We start from the raw sequence: 16,035 nt of genomic DNA on the forward strand, positions 1-16,035 counted from the left end.
ATGAATTTATAGTTAAAAATTTAAATTAGTTGGGGAAGAATTTTAATTATTTGGAATGGATATGATGTTTAATTTGTGAGCAAAAATAAAAACATGATTATTCAAATTTTTCTACAATTTATAATTTTTTCTTATTTAATTAAATTAATGTTAATATTTAATTTGTTATGTAGCATTTTAAAAATGACCTAGAATTTAATGTAATTTTTTTTTAAATGACGTGGCAGACATGTCAGGCGTGGCAGACGTGACAGCTGATGTAGGGGAGAGTGTGTTACACTCACCAAAAAAGGGTTTAAAATGTTGTTTTTTAGTGGGTTCAGGGGTCCAGATGACAAACATGTAAGTAGAAGTGTCCAACAGAGGTCCAGAAGGTCATTTTGCCATTAATTAATAAGGGATACTTTGATGTGTGTGAGAGAGAGTGAGAGAAATAATTTTGTTATAAAAAAAATAATTCTCTAGCTGCTGTTTTTTGTAAAAGCACCAAACACTATTTTTTTCAAAAAAAAAAATTAATATTTTTTCTCAAAAAATATGTTTTTTTTAAGAAAAGAACAATGTCAAAAAACAGGCACTCTATAATGCCTATAGAACACCACTCACCACTAGTGTAATCATGGCTAATTTGAATTCGAAGGGAATTTATAATCACTTTTAGTCATGGCTAACCTTCATTCGCGCCAAAATACCTCACCAAATTGTCGCACTTTTGGGAAAAGCACTCCACTAAAAAAGATTTTTATTTCACGTGCTCAATTCTTTAATATTTAATAAAGAATAACAAAAGAGAGTTGCTCAAATGGTAAGCACATCGTTCAAGAGCGAATCTATGTATATGGATGAGGGTGTCACGGCACCCGGTAACCTCGACTAAAACTTTGTATATATATGTATATACACAGAAGAAATGAGATATAGATTAAGCTTGCCACCCTTAAGATCAAACAGTTAGATAGCGCCATTGGCAAAGGGAATACCCTGCCACCCCATTGATTCGAGTTTGAATCCCTTCTGATGCATGTTGTTATATTTATTTTTATGTTTTTCCTTGCTTAGGAAGGGCTTCAGCTAGGGTCGGGCATTCGGTTTGTTCGATTTGATAGTTTAATATCGATTTGGCTTTGCAATTTTTGGATTGACCAAAATGACAACCGTAACCAAACCGAAATAAATTCGGTTCGGTTCTATTTCTACAAATTCGGTTCGGTTATTTTGAATTTTTATTTCGGTTTTGAAGATTAAAGTAGTGAACCTCCCTTTGTTATGATTGGACATTTAAAATTAATGATTTTTCTTAAAAAAAATAATTTTTCAAACCTATTTTTCATTTCCAGATATAAATAACTCAACATGGATGAAACTAAATGATATAACCATAAGTTTAACATAATATATAACTTCATTATGCATAAGTTTACATAAACAGTCGAAACTCGAAAGAATGGTCGCTGCCGGAAAGACAACAGTCGGCACTGCAGGCTGCAACCCACAGTGGTCGTCTGGTCAAACTGGTCGTCGGCTTAGGTGTTGTTGTACAGACAACGATCTCGCCGGCGGTCTATGATTCGATCGATTGTTTGACTATTGAACTAATGTATGTTGTTAGCTGTATGTGGTGTGCTATTACTTATTAGTTATTAGGGTTGCTATTATATATTTATATTATATTATTATATATTAAATATTATATAATAAAATATATATATATTATTAACTATTTATAGAATTTCGGTTAATCGGCTTATCCGAATTATTTTTTGAAAAAACGAACACCAAACCTTTTAATCGAATTTCAGAAATTGAAAATCGAAATCGATCCGAAAAAATAAAAAACCAAATCAAAATTAAAATTTCGATTTGGTTTTTCGATTTTTTCAGTTTAAACCAAAATATGCACAACCCTAGCTTCAACCCTCTTTCTTCACTCATTCACTATTTCGCCTTTTCCATTGCTTTTTCTTTTTTTTTTAGTTCTATTCTTTACTAATCCAAATTTTTGCGTTAATTAATTCTTAATTTTTTAACTTTCTCTTTTGTTAATTACTATTAATCTTTTCTTACGAGTATTAAGTGTCTCCCATATCAATGAACAAATAAATATATATATAAATAGTAAATTATTTTAAAAATTTAAGTTTTTATAAATGATTTATTATCATGCTAAAGTTTTTTTAAATTTAAAGATTTGTTTAATCTTTCATCAAAGTTCACGCTAAGTGAAGATAACTATATTGAAACTATAATTTTTACTCCTCAATTATATATTTGTAACAACATATAAAGATAATGGAATATGAATATGTTGAAGTAACGATATTAGATGGTTTATACAAAGTTTGATTTTTTAACATGATTTTTTTTCTTCCTGTTTTAGAGTTAATTTCTCTTATTCGTAAAAAGAAGTTGGACTAATTAGGTATCTTGAATCTCAGATATCTTGAAAGAGAATATAACTAAATATCCATATTCGATTAATTTGTATATAAAAATAAAAAAAGATAAATAATTCGAAATGTAACTCAAAATTTTAAAAAATCGACCCGTTTATCTTAGTGGACAATTTGACACCCGAAACTTAGGAATCCTGGATCCGCCTCTGACATTGTCCGTCACAAGTTTTCTGTCCAAATTAAGAATGAAAGGATATAACCTGGAGCTAGACAAGAAATATCTATTTTAAGCTTGAACAACTTTTTATTAACCAAAAATTGTTTTGACACAAAACTTCTACATTTCTCCACAAGAAGCAGATATTGTACTTATCTCTACATTTTAAAATTAAGTAGTAACTAGACTCAATACAAACAATCAGCAGGCTTTGAGTCGGAAGTTTTTCCCATCTTTCACAGGATCATTTGGTAAAAGAAAGTTTCCCTCCATAAGCTTTTGAAAAAAAGAAAGTAAGTGTACGTTCATGTAATAAGAAAATTTAATCAAGTCTCGGGCTTTTGAGTAGAGGAAGGATGTCTCAAGATCAAGAAAGCTAAGAATTTTGGTTTCTCCTAAGAAGGTATCCTGTCTCGGGCTTCAAAGGAATAGTCAAGCTCAAACACATTTTTGAATCCCCAAAATATCAGGAATTCATAGCAGAATCAGATGATTCTGCAGTTCCCCTCTACAAGTGAAAATTTGTTTAGAGTGCATACAAGTCTTGTACTTGTTAGTTTGCTCAAAAGTAAAAAAGGAGAGCGTGGGAAGACTATTAATCGATCACCAATATCAGCTGCCAAAGTAACATAGGCGGTAAAACAAACTAGGACATGACGAAGAAGCAAACATCAACTAGTTGGCAAGTATGCAAGAACAAACAAACAAACAAACAAACAATGTCTCTTCAATCAGAATCACCAGCATTTAAGATAAGGTTAGGAATATGATTAAACCCTTTATTAGGCAGAACACAACTTGGAAGGTATGGATAACTATCACGACCCAAAAGGCCATGAGTGGCAGCCACACTAATCTTCCTGTGGGAGAACCATCTAAATCAAATCATTGCCCAATCACTTAGTCGATAGTAAGATGATATTATCATAAAATCAACATAATAACAATAGTCTAGAGCTAATCATTATTAATGCGAAAATCCAACTAACTACTTATTGAAATCCCCAAGACCCGAAAGTCATCGTACAAGAACTACTAACAAAGATCACGTCTAAAGAGATATCCAAAATAAAGTAAATAAGGGATGTTTCATTGCCCGAAAGATGGACAATAACAAATAAGCTGACCCGTTGTAACCTGGAGACGGAATGCTCACCCTTGGATCAAGATCTGCTATCAAACTCTAAAGGTGAGGTCGTGTCTGAGCCTCTGTAAAACTTTCTACACTCAACAAAAGAAGAGTACAAGGTAGTATCAGTACAACCCACTATGTACTGGTAGGTATCATAGGCCAACTCAACTTAATAACATGTACACAACATAAATCAAATAACAAGTAGACAAACATCATCACATAACAAATTCTCAATGAATCAACAATACAACAATAATAGGTCAAACAGTGCTCACAAAACAAGCCACCTAACCATCAAGAGTATCATCCATACTGTAAACATCCACAGAATCAACACAAATATGTACACACATGCTATGGGACTTATATTTGCGCAAATAGTCATGACCTGCAGGGAACCATCTATGTTCATGTACCATACCGGCGTGGTACCCGATCCACCATACACATATCCGTACCGACGTGGTACCTGATCTAACATATACATATCCGTACCGGCGTGGTACCCAATCCATTATATACATATCTGTATCGGCGTGGTACCCGATCCAACGTATACACATCCGTACCGTCGTGGTACCCGATCCATCATATACACATCCGTACCGTCATGGTACCCGATTCATCATATACACATCCGTACCAACGTGGTACCCGATCCAACATATATATATCCGTACCGATGTGGTACCCGATCCAACATATACATATCCATACCGACGAGGTACCCGATCCACGATAAACAAGTAATATCAATGTGCAAATTGATTTAGGATTGAATGGCTACTGGCTAGTGGATTATTTGGTTAAGGTTGTTATTGATTATAAGGCAGAACACAACTTGGAAGGTCTGGAGAACCTGTGTGAACAACACTTATCGGTATTATATGCATTAAACCGTCTCATATCACTCAGAAATTTTCCTTACAAAAAGCATAAGATATAATCATATGTTTTAATGTTTCAGAAAAGAAGGGGATTTCATCAGAACCTATGATTCCTGGTCCTATATACGTCTGAAGAATGTATAAGAATAAATTTGGCAGCTTGAAACTTCAGCTAAATGAATTTCAATTTAACTCAAATTCAATGAGATAAATATGCATGTCGAAATATACAATAAGAACAACAACAACAAAACCAGTGTATTCCCACCAAGTGGGGTCTGGGTAGAATGTACACAGTTCATACCGCTACCTCTGAAGAAGTAGAGAGGCTGTTTCAGATAGACCTCCAAAGAATATGTTTTTGCATTATTCATGTTGAGAAAATAGTTCAACTAACTTGCATATTAACTTCGTAAATTCAATGAGTGAGTTATTTGAAGTAATTCAGATTATTTGTTTTTTCTTTTACTTAGACTTGAAAGCTCAATCTCATTTCCAAATTACTGACTAAATTTCATTTTGAATTCAGAAATTCTAATTACAGCTAAATGCTTAAAGCTATACCAGTATACGGAAACATTAAAACAAATAGAAACGCCCTGTTACAATAAGAATGATATCCCTAGGTACCTTAGCATAACTGTACTTAAAAGAAACATGGAACCAGAGGCCTAAACATCGAGGTTACATCAGGCAAATGAAGACTGAAAGGAGCAATATCAGGCGCCTTTCTGGAGAAATGGTAAAAAGAAAGTAAAATTAATCGAGTAAATAGACTTGCAGTGAGCAAGATGATCCACGTCCATTCTGTCTAATAAAAAAAAAAATCAAGTACTTACTTCCATAGGTTCTATCACTTGGCTTTGACGTTTCCTACCTACATACAGAAAACATGAAACTTAGTGTAAGATCACATATGAGCACAATAATTCTCAAGATATTTTCTATGGCTAACCTTGATAATCTCCTTTGGCTCGATGACAGCAGCTAGTTTCATTGTTTTTCTCCTTTTCTTTTCATTTCTCTTTCTCTTTCTTGAAGCATCATCAATTTCCCTTGATGAGCTATCACAATACCCAAAATGAAGTCCTCTATCTGTGGTGATGTTATCCTCAACAGAAGCTTGAAAACGACTACAAGTGTGTGATGGCACTGGTTGTTCAAATACCATTGAGCGTCGTCCATTTACAGTTGTCAGCATTATTGTTTCGCTGAACTGGAAAGAGTTTGGGACTTTGAGTTGCTCGATGTATCCTCCTCCTCGTTCTCCTACATTATTCTCATACTCCAGGCGAATCCCCCAACATGCTTTATTACAAAACATTGTAGATACCTCAAACATGCAATAATCATTTGGGCTCTTCCCTTCTTTATTGTCAGAAACATGCCACAATGCTTTAAATGGTATGTAGAACCACTTGAGAGAAGGAGCGGGATTATTGAGCCGACATTGATTGATGTGACACTTCAAGGAATAAGATCTTACAGGGTTAGAACTGCTGATCAATGTCTATTATGGAAGCAACTTTCCCTCTATTAGCATAACAACATATGGAGAACCCCATGAATTTATCGGTATACCAAAAAGGGTTGAGATTAATTGAAATATTTTCTTGATTTCTTAACTGATAACCGAAAGACTCTGGAATTCTGACTTCCGGAAAAGAAATGCAAAAATATCTCCTTAGGTGTTGGAAGTCACACTGAAACATAAATCGATATTAGTATAACTAAATTGATAAGAACAACATCTGAAATATATGTTTCAGGGAGATAAAAACCTGGATATACGCCTTGAGAAAATGTTGTATGAACCTCAACACGTTAACTCGGTTAGTTGATACACCACTCCATGATATTTTGATATCATACAAGTGAACACACTTAAGTAGATCTCTGATGCTGTTCCAGGCCAAATGATAATCTGCGTATAGCTCCACTAGATTTGGGGGTAGCTCTCGTGGCAGTTCATGAAGATTCTTACATAATTGCACGTCGAGGATTTCAAGGCATAAGAATTCATTGATGCTTTTGGGTAAACAAGATATACTGCTTCCTCTAATGTTCAGGCATACCAAACAGTGGAAAGATACAAGATCCTCCAGAAATCCAGTCAATATGTTGCAATTACCAAGATGAAGACGTTTCAAGGAGGATAAACGTGATACTTGATGCAAAACCAAACTTGAGTAACGTTGAAGTTGTTCATGCGAGAGATTCAAATCTTCCAGTTTGCAAAGCTTCCTGATGGAGGGAGGTGGTTGGAAGATTGAAGTTCCACTTGCATCTAGTTTTTCCAACATTTGCAAATCACCGATGTTTTCTGGAAGCTTGTCTAGCTTCTTGCAGCCGCAAAGAACAAGCCATTGAAGATTCTTCAAATTACAGAAGCTGTTTGGTAGACTTACGAGATCTTCACATCCTTCCAGATCAAGATGAAGGAGGCCGCTCAGATTCCCGACTGACATAGGCAATTCTCTAATCCCAGTAGATCGTAGGATCAGTTCTGATAAGCAATGCATATCTCCGTTGATTTCTGGAAATGTATCCAATTTTGGGCAATTAGATATACGGAGATATTCAAGGGATTCCATCTGAATGGAGTTTGGAAGCTTCTTTAAGTTCTCACAATCACTTATGACAAGTTGTTTAAGCTTCATATGAACTCCAAGAGATATCGAGAGATCTACCAATCTAGGACATTTGGATATTTCAAGTTCCTCCAATTGCTCCGATTCAAAGAGGCTATTTGCCAGCGTTGCAAGTTTTTTGCAACCTGAAATACACAGATCTTTAAGATTTGGAATAGTATCTGGAAAAGTTTCAAGATCTTCACAATCTTCCAAATGTAAATAGCTCAAGCCGCTGAAATACAACGGTAAGTTTCTTATCAGTGGGGATCCTACAGAGAGTTTAGATAAACGTAGCATATCTCCACAGAATTCTGGAAATTGTTTTAAACTTCTACACGAAAAGAGGTCGAGTTTCTCAAGAGATTCCATGTAAGTAAATCTTGGAAGTATCTCAAGATTGGAACAACCCGATAAATCTAAAATAGTAAGATTTCTGCAGCGTCCAAGAGAGGAATCGACCTCTTGCAAATTCTCGCACGAGCTTAAAATAAGGCTCTCCAAGTTTGGCATATGCTCAAAATTAGGAGTTTTTATTAACTCAAGGCTGCTGCTAAGATCCAAATGCTTCAAGCTGTTCAAATTCTGTTTTCATACAAAAACGGAATATAAACCACAATGTTTCTCTGAAATATAAACAGAACCAATCAAGTATTTTATGACTCATAATAACAGCAGGTAGATTATAACTATGTTCCTACATTTGCTTTTGATAGTTATTCAAAGCAACTACCACATAGATGGAATGTACTTGAATCTTTCTTCATTTCTAAATGTACATAATACATAAATTTAAATGTGTAGCGAAGAGGAATTACAGAAACAAGTATTAGCATGTTTAAGTACTTTTGTGTGCTGCATGCTAGATTTATTTGTTATGCTTGCACCTGTTATTTCCTTCTACGGGTACACAGAATCTGTATATGCAACAACTTCAACTAGAGTTCAAGTATAAACAAGAACACAATGAAGTATATCAAATACACTCAACACAAGATCAAAATGACCTTTCCAATGTATTTTATTTTTTCCAGAAAATAGATGAAACAGAAATGAATAAGGCCAAGTCGTCCGAATTCACAGAGTTTTCTTAAGGAAACAATTCCCCTCACTGTACCCGAGGTTGTAAACACCTAATTTTTTTTACCAAACCTAAGTGTTTTTGCCATTTAGTGTTCAATTTCGTTTTAGGGTCCAAATTAGATATTCTAAATTTAACTTATTTTTACTAAATTTATTTTAAAAAAAAAAAAAAAAAAATTCTGAAAAAAAAAAAGAGGACTACAAAAATAGAGTCACATTTTAAATAAGTTTCATTTTTTAGTTTTTATTTGTTTACTTATTTATTTTTAGAAAAAAAAAAAAGAAAAAAAAAATTTTCTAAATTATATTTGTTTCTTCTTTCAATTTTAAATAAAGAATGGTGTGATATTAATTTTTCTTAATCATATTCCCAAGACTAGTTATTAGCTTATGTTATATTTTATTAGTTTTTAATTATTTTTATCTTATTAATAATAATAATAATAATAATAATAAAAAAAAAAACCTAATCTACCCAAACCACCCACCTTTCCCTCAACCCCATTATCCTTATTTCCTTCCTCACGTTTCCACCACATCAAAAACTACACATGCACACAACACTACTATATATAATACATTAAACACACACACACGGGGGGAAGAAAGAAACAAAAAAAAAAAGATTGAAAACGGAAAAAAAAAAATGAGAAAAACAAAAGAGAAAAAGAAAGAAAAAAAAAAAAAGGGAAAAATCAAAGGAGAGGAAAAGAGGCGATAAGTTGAGTTTCAGGTTTCCCGTTTGAGTTTTTGGTTTGGCGTAAAAGCTTTCTCGCTTAGTTTAATTCGTCACACAGGTTCTTATTCAATTTTGTATTATGTTCTTTTTATATAAGTTTTCTTACGAATCAAAGCATGAATAAAGTTATTTCAACGGCTTCTTATATTATTTAGTATGCTTAATTTATTATTTTATGTAGTTCATGTTCTATGTCTTTTATTTGTAATTTGTTTGTTGTTTTCAAAATAATGTCAATTAAATTGATTTTAAATTTTAAGTGAGATAATTTTTAAAGTTTTTAGTGTTTAAAGATGTAAAATTAATTATTTTATGCGAAGTCCTTTTTCATCGTTCTATTAGAATTTTTATTTTTCTATTTTAGTGGTTTTTTTTATTTTAATGGTGAGTGTGCCCCGCTACTAATGTGTTTTAGATCGTATGAACTTCTGAAGTTCTATCTTTGAAATTACAATCTTTATTTTGTTTTAATTTTTGTACCCTATTAAGTAAACTTTCCCTTTTGTTGATAATTATTTTTCCCCCTTTGGGTATTTTATTCATACTAAAAGTCATATTTATCTATTATCTCTAAATTAGTTGGTGTTGAAAGTTAAAAGTAAATAATAATATTGTAAAATAAAATTGTATAATTAAATTTAGTTAGATTTTGTTATGTTATTAAATATATATGCTAAAAATAAAACTGTGTATGATAAAGTTTTCTACACACATCGTTCTTAACAATAATGAGTATGATTTTGCTTTGGAGGTTGGAATTAGCAGTTATTATTTGTGTTTATAAGTTGTTTGAATAATAAAAGAGTATAATAGTGCATAAGCTTGTTCATACAATGTTGCTTTATTTTATTTATTTATTTTTCTTGTAAGTTTATTATGAATTCGGATTTCGTTTTATAGTTGATTGACATTAAGCAAATGTAAGAGATTTTTTTTTGTTTTGGAAAAAAAAAAAATAATAATAATAAAGTTGCTTCGATCACTGTTTCATGCAACATTAATTTACTCAACATGGATGATTAAGGGTTTCGTCACATGTCTATTTTCTTTTAGTTGATATGGAACCATGCTTTTCAATTTGCTTTATACTCCTATTAGGTTTTTTGTTGGAAAGCTTTTAATTCTAGATTATATTAAAATCACAAATTAGTTTTTAACGTGAGATAAAATAGAATGGGGTGCGGGATTTATTCAAGACCCATTGTGTGAAAAGACAAGAGGGAAAAAATTCATCGTAAGGGAGGGAAAAAATTCATCGTAAGGGAGTGAATTCATAAAAATGAGTTAAATTCTTAACCTCTAAATAATTAACTTTAATATACAAGCAAAAAGCGACGATGAAGTTGGAAAGCCCTGCTACCGACCATTCGTCATAATTAAATTAATTTACCATCTGAAGCCAATTGAATTGGGTTGGGGAGGTTTTAAACCCGTTAGGTGCATATTCAGATTAGGAAAATAGGGACGACTTATAAATGCCGTAAAGGCGCGAGAAACGTGCCAAAATTTGTGGTGAGGCCGAAAAGTACTACTATCGGTAAGCCACATATCAACAACAACAACAACAACAACAACAACAAACCCAGTGTATTCCCACCTAGTGGGGTCTGGGGGGGGTAAGATGTACGCAGTCCATACCTCTACCTCTAATAAATAATTTCAAAATAAATTAAAAGCAGGAGGCAAACAACTTTTAGGTTAACAAATATTAATAAATCCTAAGAAAAAAAAAATTAATTTAAGCCGGACGTAAGTCATTAAAGCGACCGTGCTAGAACAACGGGACTCGAGGGGTGCCTAACACCTTCCCCTCGGTCAACAGAATTCCTTATCCGGATTTCTAGTTTGCAGACGGAAAAAATAAAAATTGAAGAGTCATTTCCTTTTGAATAGGGATTCAGTAGGGTGACTTGGAACACCCAAACTCAATTCCAAGTGGCGACTCTGTAAGTAAAGTAACCCCTTTTCAAAACGTCACCTTAATCGGAAAAACCATTTTCTCCAAAACCAACTCCCTAGCGGGGTCGGATGCGGTGAAAAAAAGGGGGTGTGACAGAGGTTATGAATATTTTCCTCCCAGGATAAAATGGCCTTCAATCCAAATATAGCGGTATCTCAATTATTTGGACTCGTCGAACGCACTCAACAGTTTGAATGATCACACAGAATTTTTGAAGACAAGAAGAGTATTTTTTATTCTGAAATTTCGTATCAAAACCTGTGGATGAAAGCAGGTTTATATAGCCATAACATGCCTCTTCTGAAAAGAGGCAATGGTTCACTCCAAAATTTACACCTTTGCTGAGTTCATATTTGTTCATCAAAGATTGCATCTTTTCCTGAACAGTCATCTCATTTCATGAATCGGTGTGTCACTTCACTGAAGGATTACATCCTTCTGAAGCATCATTTCGAACCATTGCAACCTTCTGTAGCCTCAGTTCAGAACAATGTATCATTTCTGAAGCACCAGTTCACTTGAAACAGTGCAACTGTTTCAGAAAAATTTTACTGCGTTTTGAATGCCACTGTTTCAGAAAAATTTTACTGCATTTTTCCTTGGCATTCAAATAAAGTTTGTCCAAGGAGATGGATCTCACCGAGAGATCATTTTCCAAATCCGAATCGAAAACAAAGTTGAGTGAGCGACGACGGCAACGGCGCGAGACATCTATTATTTCTTGCCTCACTTGCCATATGGAGTAAGTGTTTTTGATTATAAACACTTTCAAGTTCTCTTCTTCCACCAATGTGGGAGAAAGAGTAAACTTTCTAATTTGGGAGTACACTTTCCATTTTAGTATCTCCTTCCCCTCTACCATTTTATTCTCTATTTTTTCATTCACACTTCTTTCATATACTACGAACCCAACAGCACCCACAAACAAATTTCTTTCCATCTTTGGTTCACCATTTATTTAAACCAAAAAGGGACACACATCAGCTTTTAAAGTAGTTTAAATCGTGCATTTCACCATATTTGTTATACTGTTAGGGAAAAATAGATGAAGTATGAGATGTTGGAGAGAAGAGAGAACATATGTTACATTTTGGATGAGGCTTGCATAGTGAATCCATAAGTTTAAACTTATCGGTTTTCAAGCGAATGATAACCAGACAAATTGATGTGAATATGCATATAGAAAAGTCTTTGAGCGATTAATTGACGTGGACTGACCAAGAAAAAAAAACACTGGCATTTTGTTTTGTTGCAGAGAAAGAGAGGGAGATCACAAGTATACCTTTGATGTTTGCCAAAGTTGAGCAAGTTGCTGACTATTTCTTAGACGAAGCCCAACGAGCTGTAATGGTTCAAAACTCTCGGGCAATGAACGTGAAGGATAAAACGACCAATCAAGAAAACGCAAGCTGGAAGGGAGATGAGTGATACCAAAATCTGAGTGAAAGGTTCCACCTTCAATTCTGAGTACCTGTAATCGCTTCATCTTCTTGAATATCCTGCTATGATTAACCGGATCATCTCCAAAATTGTAACCTTTTGGGATACATAGGCTTTCCAACTTTTTTGTTTTCTATAGAGAAAGAAACGCATATTTATGTTAAAAGGATAAAATGAACAGGAAAGGATCAATAGAACAAAGTTGCAATACTAAGAGATTATAAAATTATCGATATTGTCAAAACATTCCTTACCAACTTTCTAGCAAAAAGCTCATGAACATCCTTAGAAAGCCATACTCTGCAGTTTGTGCACTCTTCACTCGAGACATTTTCACCCATTTCTCGAATCAAATTATGCATCTCAATTCTGCAACCTGAAATGGATATCAGAGATTTTTCGACAAGGTAATCTATTCCTATCAACTGAATACCCCGACTCTGAATTACTAGTTTCACGTAATCTTCTGAGTCATCTTTGTACAAGCATGCAATATCTAGAAATATTTCCTTCTCATCTTTATCCAGTCCATTAAAACTAATCCTAAGTTTCCCTATAATATCATTGGGAGGTATTTTCTTCAGCCGGTCAATTATGTCTTGCCATTTCTCTTTGTCTCGTTTATAAACGGAAGAACCCAAAACCTTAAGCGCCAAAGGGAGTCCACCGGCATACTCCACTACTTGGCTTGAAAATTCTAAAGGGAGTCCACCGGCATACTCCACCACTTGACTTGAATGTTCCGTAAAATGTTCCTTTGGTGATTTTTCTTTAAAAGCATGCCTACTGAACAGTTCAAGAGCGTCATTCTCAAGCAACAGTGGGACTTCATACACGTTATCCCCAGCATGACTGATTAACAGGTTCTTGTCTCTTGCTGTTATAATAATTCTGCTACCCCTACCAAACCAGTTTGGCTCTCCAACTAAATATTCCAATTGTTCATGATGATTTACATCATCGAGAATGAACAAAACTTTCTTCTGGCGAAGCATATTCATAATAGCACTCAGCCCTTCATGGTCACTAGTTAGAGTCAACTTTCCACACAAGATCTTGCCGATGAGGACCAGTTCTGACCATGCTTGTCCATTTTTCTGATACAATGCTCCAAGACCACTAATAAAACAATGAGCTTCAAATTGATGACAGTAACGTAGATATAGACAAGTTGCAAGTTCTGTCTTGCCTATCCCGCCCATCCCCCAAATTCCAATACAACGAACATTATTTGATTCCATATCTAATAATGATGTTACTTCCTCGATTTGAGATTCCATACCTACTAAGCATTTCGGGAAGGGTGAAATAACTTGAAGCTTAGGAAATATATCATCAACTAGTTTCTTGATGCATTCTGCATCATCCCTACATATTACAATAAACACAATCCGAGTGTAAATTATATAGAATATTAAAAAGGAAACTTCGTCTTAGATATTCTCTTAAACATCATACATAACATAATGCACAAGGTATTCTAAAGAAGCTATTACAAATTATCATTGTTTACATTTTAAAAAATCTACTACAAATTAAATGTTTATAGAACTTACATAGATGAATTAGAAAATATGTTTCAATTATTCGCGACCCCATAGTTTTACGGTCTGTGTAATTCCAATATTTACCCATAAACATCAAAAAAACTGCAAAGCAAATGGAAGACAGAGATAAGATAGCTACTGATGAGAAACATAAGAGAATCAATACATCTAGATATTTTTCTAGGTCTGACTATAGCTTTATTACAAGCAATGGAATTTAAACGTTTTACCTATATACCAAATCAAAAAGAGCTTAAGATTAGAGATAGTTTACTCTCGTCATCCAGCAATTTTCCTATTACCACCATTACATCATCAAACAACGGTGACTTGGCCAAAAGGCATGTAACAAAGGAGAATTGTAATCACATACATTGGAATGGGAGTTCATCATAGAAACAAAAGCAAAATAAAGAAGGGAGCAACTTCTATTGTTGGAGTCCCACATCGGTGGGTTAAAGGGTCTTTGGTCTCCTTATATGGTCTTGGGCAATCCTCCCCTCATGAGCTAGCTTTTGAGGTTGAGTTAGACTCAAGGTTCATTTCTTTATCATCCATATATAGGCATCCTTACAAAATGCACATGCTCCTTTTCTTAACCAAGGTCCAAACGTGATTTGCCAGGTTCTAAAATGGGTCGTCAATCATGGTTATATTTGTTACAAGGCCACTTTCAAAACAACTCAAGTTCTAACCATTAATATATTAGGTTAAACTGACTTCAAAAAATTTGTGTCGAAGACTCTACTAAAATTGCAATAAATAGTATGTATGGACCCTTACTTTAACGAGGTATAAACACAAACTCATGTAACTTTCACCATAGATCCCCCTTATGCTACAACAACAACTTTCACAAGTAAGCAAAAAATGAAAAGAAAAAGAGAAGTTACTTATAATTTTTCAGATCATGTCCTGCTATTTTCCCGGCCACTGCAAATGCATTCCTCCATCTTTCAATCATCTCCATATCACCATCATCTTTGCAACTTTTTTCGTGTTCATAAAACGACTGAGCGAATGAGGATCTTTGATGGCGTACATCAGATGGACTCACATCATAAAAGATTGGTATAACAGTCAGGTTCATTCTTTTCCTGCATTTTATGATGTGTGCAAGCTCCTCTAAGCACCATTTTGATGATGCATAGTTTTTTGAGAATATCGCCAAGGCAAATTTAGATTCTTGTATGGATTTCAAAAGTTCATCAGGAATTGATTTTCCAGTCTCCAGACGCTCATCATCTTTGAAAACGAGTATATTTTTTTGCTCCAGAGCATTATAAAGATGACTAACAAAAGTTCTACGAGTATCTGGTCCTCTAAAACTTAAAAAAACATCGTACTTACTAACTATGGAACAAGACATGCTGGAAAAGAAAAATCTCACATACTATAAAAATATTATTATGGTAAAAGAAACTTGTTTGAATCTCGAAATTTGAAAAGTGCAACATAACCAACAACTATGCTCAAACATGGATACATACTTTATAATGCTGTTATTATCTCTAAATGCAGGTCAATGTGGAGAAAACTGAGAAACCTGAAGGTAATGGCAGACCTATTGCAAAGGAAAGAGCAACGAAACAGCATTCTCAAAGTGTGTGAATATTTTGATAGTTTCTCTGTATTTTCTAATGAAATGGTGTGGACAGACATTCCAACTTCTCCCCTCCGTTTCTAAATAATTATCATCCATATCAAAATAGAAAATTAAAACACCATAATTACTTGTATTTTTTTATTCTTACTCTTTATCATAAATATAGAGATACATTAATATAGTACAACAAAAACTAATATTTAATAGAGATGAGTATTCTCTTGTTCATTTTTACTTGTCATATTTTAATTTGACACATTCATTAAAGAAACACTTATTGACATGACTATTTTATCATAATATTCCTATTAAATAATGTTTACTATTGTGTGTTGAGTTAATTTGGAGAAATAATAATTAATACTCAAAATAAAAGTTATTTTTTCTTAATATGTAAA

General features: G+C 33.7%; 1 protein-coding gene across 2 annotated transcripts; it reads right to left on the bottom strand.

Moving 5' to 3' along the window:
- Positions 1-2,341: 2,341 nt before the first annotated feature.
- Positions 2,342-15,705, bottom strand: LOC107849463 (disease resistance protein Roq1-like). 2 transcript variants are annotated; one of them, XM_047400746.1, is made up of 7 exons: positions 14,925-15,705; positions 12,739-13,852; positions 12,327-12,617; positions 6,414-7,847; positions 5,588-6,335; positions 5,472-5,509; positions 2,342-3,831 (listed from the first exon to the last, which is right to left on the bottom strand). In XM_047400746.1, the coding sequence occupies exons 1-5, from the start codon at positions 15,398-15,400 to the stop codon at positions 6,123-6,125; spliced, it is 3,528 nt and encodes a 1,175-aa protein (XP_047256702.1). In that variant the 5' UTR covers positions 15,401-15,705; the 3' UTR covers positions 2,342-3,831; positions 5,472-5,509; positions 5,588-6,122. The 2 variants fall into 2 exon arrangements, with proteins under 2 accessions (XP_047256702.1, XP_047256703.1); XM_047400747.1 differs by lacking the exon at positions 2,342-3,831 and adding an exon at positions 4,180-5,363 and having other exon boundaries at positions 14,925-15,674.
- Between the last annotated feature and the right edge of the window lie 330 nt (positions 15,706-16,035).

Source organism: Capsicum annuum, chromosome 12 (assembly GCF_002878395.1).
Source record: "Capsicum annuum cultivar UCD-10X-F1 chromosome 12, UCD10Xv1.1, whole genome shotgun sequence".
NCBI lineage: Eukaryota > Viridiplantae > Streptophyta > Magnoliopsida > Solanales > Solanaceae > Capsicum > Capsicum annuum.

Excerpts from the sequence above, each read along its gene's own strand:
- LOC107849463 (XM_047400746.1), bottom strand. The coding sequence starts at position 15,400 with ATGTCTTGTTCCATAGTTAGTAAGTACGATGTTTTTTTAAGTTTTAGA. Across the intron at positions 12,618-12,738 it reads AGCTTTTTGCTAGAAAGTTG|AAAACAAAAAAGTTGGAAAG; the intron begins GTAAGGAATGTT and ends CTTTCTCTATAG. Across the intron at positions 6,336-6,413 it reads TTCTCAAGGCGTATATCCAG|TGTGACTTCCAACACCTAAG; the intron begins GTTTTTATCTCC and ends TTTATGTTTCAG.